Source organism: Fukomys damarensis, unplaced genomic scaffold (genome assembly GCF_012274545.1).
Source record: "Fukomys damarensis isolate Sample0158 unplaced genomic scaffold, DMR_v1.0_HiC HiC_scaffold_17, whole genome shotgun sequence".
Lineage (NCBI taxonomy): Eukaryota > Metazoa > Chordata > Mammalia > Rodentia > Bathyergidae > Fukomys > Fukomys damarensis.
In genome coordinates this window covers 26,779,637-26,788,299 of record NW_022900929.1, presented here as the reverse complement: position 1 = coordinate 26,788,299, position 8,663 = coordinate 26,779,637, and the positions used below count along the sequence as shown (strand labels likewise).

The window sequence follows — 8,663 nt, the reverse complement described above, 5'->3', positions numbered from 1 at the left end:
GGGGGGGGGGGGGGCTCTTCCCCGCCACCTGGGGGCCCAGGGGACACTGCACGGGAAGAACCACGGTGCTGTGGAGATGCAGAAGGCTCGGCCTCAGGGGTCTCACTCAGAGAAAGGGAAACCTGAATTTACAGAGCATCATGTAAGAAACGTTTTGTTTTGTGAAAACTAAAAAAGTAAATAAGTGGGCTAGGGATTTAGCTCAATGGCTCCACAGCCTGTCTAGCTAGCTCAAGGTCCTGAGTTTGATCCCCAGTACAAAAAAAAAAGTAAATAAGTAAATAAGCCAGTTTAAATGAATCTGAAGGTAAAAGAAATAAATTATTTTTTTTAAACATGAAAAGAAATTTCTGTAACCTGGAATTTAAAAATTCACTATACTAATCTAATAGTGTAATTAAGCTTAATAGCTTAATACGATGAGTGGGATTTTAGGGAATTAGAAGGCACAGGAAGTTGCCCCACAATTGGAAGCCAGTATTCCCAGAACAATGATACCGGTGGCAGAGGGGACACAGCTCTTGCTAAACTATAACCTGTGCCAGCAGGGGTTCCGTGGCTTGGTTTATTTTGATTTTGAATTCCCCAGCAGAGAGTAGACATTTGAAAGGCCCTGTGGTAGCAGCAAGTAGCTATGTGACACAAAGTAGCTATAAATTTCAAACAGACAGTAGAGAAATTTCAAATGACAAACGTCTGTGTTACAGGTGTAATACACCTGATCTGATCACTAGCCAGTGAATACGTCTATGAAAATATCACACTGCATCCTACAAACACACAGTTACTACGGGTCAGTGAAAAAGACATTTAAAGTATTTTTCAAGTCTGTGTTAGGTTAATTCTCACTGAGGAGTTTAAGTCTTTGTAGGGAAAATGAACTAAAGCTACATCCAGCAAAATTAGTCTTTCAAACAATTAAGCAATATATACCACGCAGATATGATACAAGTTCTTCTATTTCTTATGCCCTCATGCCTGGAGAATGTTTCATATTTCCCTCTTCTCTCCATGAAGCATTGGTTTATTTTATTTTATTTATTTATTGAGACAAGGTCATGCTCTATGGCCCATAGCAACTGGAGCTCAAGCCATCCTCCTGCCTCAGCCTCCACCATAGCTGGGATTACAAGGCTGGGCTATCATACCTGGCTGAGGAAGTTTATTTTATGTACTCCTTCAAGTACACACTAAATTTGTCAGTGTATTCAGGGTTGTTTTCTTTCTTACTGGCTAGTTCACACACTTGAAAAGCAACAATCTGCATAGATTTGAGAAACACATCAAGCCAAGCACCTGTCACCTGTTGTGTCTCCCCTGCCCTAAGCCTGTGTCACAGGGGAGGGGACAGGTCATGGGGCAGATCCCTGAACTCAGAGTCACCGTTTACCTTCACGTCCCCAAACATGGCGGGGAAGTCATGGGTGCTGGTGCTGAGGCTGAAATGGTAAAGAATGTCCTCCTTCATGGTGGCCACATTGGGATTTGAAAGCTGGACGAGGCGGTCACTGCTAGAAAACAAAAAAATGCAAAAGGTATAGAGAGCGCAGGGGTCCAACAGGTAGCACTGTGACAGATGCACCACACGTGGGTGCGGGGGATGTGGAGGGAACCGGAACACCCTACCTGTCAGGTCCCCACTTCCGGTTAGGCCCCCTCTTCCAGTCTCCATCTTCCTCATTCTCTGCCCCAGGGACCTTGCGTCTGCAGAAGACAGCAAGTACAATGTTAGATCGTGTGCGTGTGTGTGTGTGTGTGCGTGTGTGTGTGTGTGTGTGTGTGCGTGTGTGTGTTTTACTGGGGAATGAATTCAGGGCCTTCACACTGAGATCGGTCCCTGGCCCTTTCATATTTTTTTAGTTTGAGTTAAGGTGACTCTAAGTGCTAAACTGACTAAGCTTGGCTTGAACTTGTAATCCTCCTACCTCTGCCTCCCCAAGTTCTGGGATTGCAGGCCTGTGTCACCAGGCCTGGCTTCATGTTACATTTCAAACTGAGTGCATCGCTGCACTGATCTAGGAGAGAGGTTGGCAACCTTTTTCTTATTATACTGGGTGGTAGCTGTTGTACTGGCGCACATCTGTAACCCCAGAACTCTGAAGGCTGAGGCAGGCAGATCACAATCACAAGGTGCAGCACAGCCTGCGCAACAGTGACTTAGTGAGGCCCAATCGCAAAACAAAAAAATGAAAAAGGCTGGGCATGGAGCTCAGTGTGAAGGCTGAGGGTTCAGTCCCCAGTATGGGGTGGGGCAAATAGGCTGATGGGGGGACCCTGCATCCCTGTCACTCTTGCCTGCCGTCCTCTCCAGATGGCAGCTTGGACAGCATATAAGTGAGGCCGGGGTCGGACACTCAGGTGACCCCGTGTAGATGACCACAGGAGCCTGCAAGTGCCTCAGAGCCCACCTTCCACACAGCCGCTCTGACTCCGACATGTGAGCTTCCCCAGGGGAAACTGAGGCACAGGGGCCTCCTCCTTCTCCTTCTGAGCAGGCTCTCTGCCCAGTGTCCCTGGCCCGTTCCCTGCTCCACCCGCCTCATGAGCACGTGTCTCAGATGGGGACTACCCTGACCTCACAAAGCCTCAATAGGGACCCATGCATCAGGACCACGCTCGGAACCTGGGCTTTCCCTTCCCGGCTTCCACAGGGGCAAGGGACACAACAGAGCTGAGGGTCTTATCCACCTGCCTCCCCCAGGGGGTGCTGCTCACCCCTTGTCTCTAGGTTAGCATAAGGACCACCGTCTCTCAGCAAGGAAAACCCCAGCAGGGACTCTTCTGTAACCCTGAATCCTGCACTACACCGTTGCCATTTCCATTCCCTGTTTCTCTCTGGCGGAGGCTGAGACCCCTGTTCTCCCTGTGCCTGGGGCTCACTCTCCTCTTTGCAGTTCCCAGACTCCCCTCCTGGCCACCCCATCCAGCTCAGCTGTCAGAGGACCAAGGCAGGACCAGGGACAGACAGACCTCTCAGGGGGAGGAGGGGGACTGGGAGGCTGTGAGCCAGCAGGTGTCAGGGGCCTAGGGGTGAGCACCCCATCCTGATGTGCCAGCCACACCCGGGACGGTGCCAACTACACCCACGCCAGCGCTCAGGACGGGCAAGCAGAGCCGTACCCGGGGCCACTCTTCCCTCTGGGTCACCGACTGTCCCGCTTGGACCAATCCCAGACGCGGTGTGCTAGGGCCATCCCTCGACTTCCCAGGAGGCTTTTCCACCTCTAGAGGCTCTGAGATCCTGATCCGCACAAACCTCTCTGGCACTTAGGGTCTCCTGGGTGACAGCTGTGTTTCCTATGATAAAGCTGCCCTCGGGCTGCTATGGAAACAGTGTGGACAGCAGGGCCCAGGCGGGATTCAAAAGGACATAGCAGGGTGTGATTAACACAGCCTGGCCACACATTTCCAAGCAGAAAACATTTCTTCACACGAGCAGCAGAAGGAAATGGTGTAACTGTGAGACCGGCAATGATTTCAAACTAGAGACCTTCAAGATGCACAGAGCAAACGATGTCCACCAATGCACTGCGCAAGGGATTTTAAACTAAGCAGCTGTGAAAATGGCACCTGGAAAATATTACTCCAGTTTGCCTACAACTGCAGAGAATTGATCTGGCTTCACCCTGTCCCTTGAAAACCTACTTGGGAGGCCAAGGAGGCAGGATAGGAGGCCACCCAAGGGACGCAGCAGAGTTGGCCGGAAGTAAGTGAAGAGGAAATGAGGAAAGTCAGCAGGCTGAAAGAACACACACAAGCCAGTGTGGCAATGCATGCTCATGATCCCAGCACTCAGGAGGCCGAGGCAGGAGAATCTCCATGAGTTTGAGCCCAGCCTGAACTACATAACAAGAACTGGTCTCAAAAAAAAAAGAGAGAGAGAAAATAAAGTTCATATGCAGGCTGGGTCACAGTCAGGGGTGGAACTTGTGTTCACACTGGAGACCCCAGTCTCCCTTGTCTAGCCATGTCTAAACCTGAGCAGCCATCCACTGCACACACTAGAATTAGGACAGGGGGTGGGGCTCGTAAAACCCTCCTGCAGCACGTTCAAGGCCCCAAGCTCAAAGGCAGAATTACAACGAACTGCACGGGCAAGAGGAAAATCTGTACAATTCAGAAATGAAACAGAAGCCAGGCATGGTGATGCACACCTATAGTCCCAGCATGTGGGAGCCTGAGACAGGAGGACTGCCCCAGGTTCCAAGGCTTGCTAGCGAGACCCTATCTCTTAAAACAAAAACAGCAAAAAGAAACAAGAGAGCTAGAATATAAGTGGGAAGTGTGTGTGTGTGTGTGTAACAAGTGGCCACAGCCACAAGGAGTGGGAAATCTAGCAGACAGAGCTGCCCTCGGGGCTGCCTGGTCTCCTGAGACTGCCATCCTGGGGTGAAGTACGGAGCCCTGCCCCCCACTGAAGGTCCTCAGCCACCCATCTGCCCCATGGCCACAGAACCAGCCTGGCCCAGCCCACAGGCCCCACCTCACCTGGGATGATTCTCTGGGTCCTTTGCCTCAGCTCCGGTGGCTGCCATAGTGGGCCAGGCAGGACCTAGGGAAAAGGCAGCCTTGGGACACAGCAGACCTGTGTGGCCCCGACACGGGCATCACCCCAATGTCCTGGAGAGGACGCAGGCATGCAGTGTGTGTGGGAGGTCACTAATGTCACAGGTGAGCTGGCACAAACATTCCAGAAACCCACAGGTTCTGTGGAGAACTTGTCCCCCTCCTGGCTTCCTGACGACAAAGACACTGCAACCCCAGCCCTCGGTACCGTACTGCAGAACCCGAGCTCCCCTCTTCTGGGTTCACAGGACAGCAGGGATAGAAGGGTCAGACTGAGGCAGACAAAAATCACAGGCCCAGAAGAGTGCACCCCTAGAGCAAGAGAGTTCTTTAGGGGGGTGAGCAGGGGGTAAACCCAGGCCCTTCACACTGAGATACATCTCCAGCCCCTTTCTCACTTTTTTATTCTGAGACGCAGGCTGTGTTCCACCTTGCCATCCTCCTGCCTCAGCCTCCCAGGTTGCCCAGCCTAGGGCGAGAGAGGTTTTGGGGCTGATGGGACTCAGCAGCCAATACCTCCCTACCAAAGCTCCAAGCTCAAAGCACTCTGTGCACAGCTGAAGTCATTTTATTGGGGTTCAGGAGGCTGACTCTGCCCAGGGAATACTCCGGAGTGAGACAAACGCAGCTCTGCCTAGTGTTACAGACAGCTGAGTTAGGGGGAATATTCCAGGCAGTCAGATGGGGCCAGGCCCTCAGGGAGCCAGCGTGGAGGATGAAAACACATCACAACTGTGGCAGGAGGCCTATTGGTGGAGGCCAGGCAGAGTTATAATAAAGGCAGACTTATTGCAGATAGGTAACTTAATTAGATATCTTGTAGGCAATCAGATGGGGTTGTCCTCAAGGAGCCAACAAGGAGGACAATCAAGACACATTCACTGTGGCCAGAATTGTAAAAGGAGAGAAACTGCTACAGCCTTGTGCTACTCCTGGGGATAAATAGCTGTAATTGACATTCTAAATAGGTTTTAATCAGCTGGGGGGGGGGCCAAGGTCTTAACCCAGCCTTTCCAGGAAATATCCCTGACCCCCACCCTTACTGAAAATCCTTGTACACCCTTGCTAAGTGACTTGCTCCCCCACTTTATCAATATTACTTGGGTGACTGTACTTGTCATCTTATTGGTTGGTCATGGTTTTGCCCCACCTTGTGCCCACCTTGTAATTTTCTGCTGGGTCTTATAGCTCTGTCCCACTTTGTATCCACCTCCGCACATGGCTTGGGTGTGAAAAGCATCTTGGAGAAGTGGAGTGGACGGACAGCCCACGTTCCAGTCCCCCTTCTGTCTCTCTTAGACAGAAGATGTCATTCCCTCAATAAATGTTTCCTACTCTTACTAAACCTTCATTGTTCCTGGAATTCATCCTTCAATTTTAGAGAGTATGAACTCACGTTTCAGGTCCCTAGCAGGTTTGGAAGTTGCATCTCTTCCCCCTGAATCAGAATGACCAGGCCAATGCGTCTGCCTGCTGGCTAAGATAGGTAGCTGGTGTGTCAGTCAGGGTGCCATGGATCTGGTAAACAAGGTCAGCAGCTGGCAGCACCTCCCGGCACTTCTCCCCGTGCTGTGCTTTCTCCTTTTGCAGTTTAAGAAATGCAAATGCCTTTGGAGGACCTGTGAAAGTGCCCGGCCTGAATCACAACGCAGGGGAGACTCTGTCTCAAAAAGCAAACAAAGTTGGATTGTCTTTCCCTGGTTTAAACTGTGGCTTTATTTACTGTAGACCTTACGGGCTACAGGAAGTCTCTTCTCCCACAGTGGAGGATTTTACACAGAGAAGCTGGGAGGGACCCAGTCGGGCCTGGGTTCTAGTGCAGAGCAAGCCCAGTGAGCCTGGAGTGCACGCCAGGCCGATGCAGCCCAAGGACAGAGACTGGGCAAGTGTCCCAGAGGCTTCGGTCCTTCATCCCTGAAGGAGGGGTGGAGGAAAAAGAGATCAAAAGAAGGGAAATCATTCAAAAGGAAAACTGCAGCTGCAGGCTGTCTTTTCTCCCAAAACACAATCAGCCTGGGCATATGCTTTCACCTGCAAATCAGTTCCACCTTTCCCTTTTATTTGAAAATGGACTTCTCACCGGTACAGTAAGCTTCCCTTCCGAATGTTCCCCATTCAGCAAACTACAGACTGGCAAATTCTGCAGATACCCACAGCCCCGAGCTTGAACCTTCCCAGTTCCCAGTAGAAGTCTCAATCTCTCTGTCTCCCTCTCTGTCCGGCCTGCACTCTATTTCTCTGCATGTGGGCTTCCTTCCCACATCTCTGCCTGATACACCTCTCCCAGGTCTCTTCCAGAGGTGTGCTGAGAATTCCACTACGACTCCAGCACACGGTGCCTGAAGGAGTCACCCTGAGGGGGAAATGGAATGTGGGAGCCAGCACAAAGCAGGCTGAGTCAGAAGGGAAAGCGGCTCCTCCGGGAAAGCAGGGAATGGGGAAGGCACCCCTGGGGCTATCACTAACAACCCAGGATCTGGAGCTGGGTTTTCAAGAGCAGAAGAAATCAGGTCTTCCAGCCACACGCCCATCAGCCCCTGCACGTCCCTCGTCGTCCAACCAACAGGCAGCTCCCGTCCCTTCTCTAAGCTCCTGGCACCCCCTGAGGCCAACCTGAGCTCGCAGGTCCTGGGCTCCTCTCAGTGTCTTCAGCAAACCCTGGTGGCACCAGTTTCCCAGCACCTCAGCCACATGCCCTTGCTGGGTGACAGCGAACAGAGCTGAGGGATTAGAGGGCCAGAGAAGCAGCAGTTATAAGCATCCAGGGCTAAGACTGCAGAGGACCCTCTCAAGGGAAGCAACCAGGGACCAAGTCCTGCAGCCGCAGGGCACTGGCTTGGAAGTGTGGTCAAGGGGACAGCAGCTCTGGGACACTGAGGGGAGGCCAGGCCAGGCCCTGAGATGTTCCTAGGTCACTTCCCAAAGCTCGGCCACTGCCTCGGTGGGTAAACCTTGACCTTAGCACTCCAGAGCTCCAAGCTTGCCCTCTCTGTGCTAGACCCTGCTTACTAAGCCAAACGGGCTTTTTTTCTGAGTCTTAACCCATTAAGTTAAGATCAGATAGGCCATTTACCTGCCTCCGTAGTGTCATAAGCACAGGGCTTTGGGGATGGCTCTGTGTGAGGCAGGAGGAGGAGGAGAAGGAAGGGACAATAAATGTCAGCATTTGTCCTTATAGAGCAGGAAAACCTGGAAGGTTCCCTTTCAGTTACATAGCTGGTTTCCGGTTTTGTTTTTCACAATGAACTGGCATCAATTTTAGCCAGTAAACATAATGAATGTGTACGGTGATGAAAAGCCAATGCATAGGAAAAAACTGAACGGATCCTTTTCAGATGAAACCAGACAAAGCCCAGCAGTGTCACAACCCCTGCGGTCGTAGGGAACATTGGCTGAGAAGTGGGGAGGCCTGGGCCAGATGCAGGCTCCACACAAAGTGGACAACCTGAAAGGCAGGACAGACAGACAAAGGCCGCTGGCTGCCCGGCCTGGGTGCAATACATTCCTTCTATTCTAAAGGAGTCCCGGAGAAGGTACAGCAAACGAACCCGGGCCATGGCCTCGCTAAGCCGAGGTCACCAGCAAGGGGGAAAGAGGCCGGAGAGGACGGGCGTGGAGGGTGGAGGGAAGGACAGAGGGACAGGGAGTTGCCCCTGACCTCGGCTGACGGTGTCCTCGCAGCGTGCAGGGCGCTCGCACTGCGAGGCAGGAGGCAGCGGAAGGACAGTGAGTCACCTGCGGCCTTGCAGGGAAGGGCATAGATCCGAGACAGCCGGCGGGGCTGAACACCGGCGGCCACAAGGGAGAATCTCCCAGGGCTACTCTCCTCCATTCCGAAGCCCTGTTTCCTTTCGTGGGGCAACAGCTTAGCAGCCCTGACTGCACGTGGAGTCTAAGGCAGGGACGGGGTTCGTGCAGCAAGCGGTCTGCAAAGTGAAACTGGGTCGCGTCCCGCCGGAAGGGCGGTGGGACAGGACATCACTCTGAAGCTGGCTTCTTGAGGGTCCTCGAGCTGCGGGCCCCGAACCCGCGACCCTGCGCCCCCACCCCCAGGACCTTCGCCGGGGATCCCGGACTCTGCGACCAGGTGACCCCGA

General features: G+C 52.6%; 1 protein-coding gene across 5 annotated transcripts in view; it reads right to left on the bottom strand.

Annotated features, from left to right (window-relative positions):
* The window catches only part of Upp1 (uridine phosphorylase 1), a 16,259-nt gene extending 7,609 nt beyond the window's left edge, over positions 1–8,650 (bottom strand). The window contains exons 1-5 of one of the 5 annotated variants that reach the window (XM_010624896.2): positions 8,225–8,650; positions 7,180–7,286; positions 4,489–4,552; positions 1,627–1,704; positions 1,391–1,508 (exon numbers count right to left, since the gene is read on the bottom strand). In XM_010624896.2, coding sequence (XP_010623198.1) covers positions 1,391–1,508; positions 1,627–1,704; positions 4,489–4,535 — 243 coding nt within the window. In that variant the 5' untranslated portion in view covers positions 4,536–4,552; positions 7,180–7,286; positions 8,225–8,650. Of the gene's footprint in view, positions 1–1,390; positions 1,512–1,626; positions 1,705–4,488; positions 4,553–4,779; positions 4,919–5,962; positions 6,057–7,179; positions 7,287–8,224 lie in introns of those variants that run through there. The other 4 variants (XM_010624897.2, XM_010624895.3, XM_033764924.1 and 1 more) reach the window with 4 other exon arrangements.
* Between the last annotated feature and the right edge of the window lie 13 nt (positions 8,651–8,663).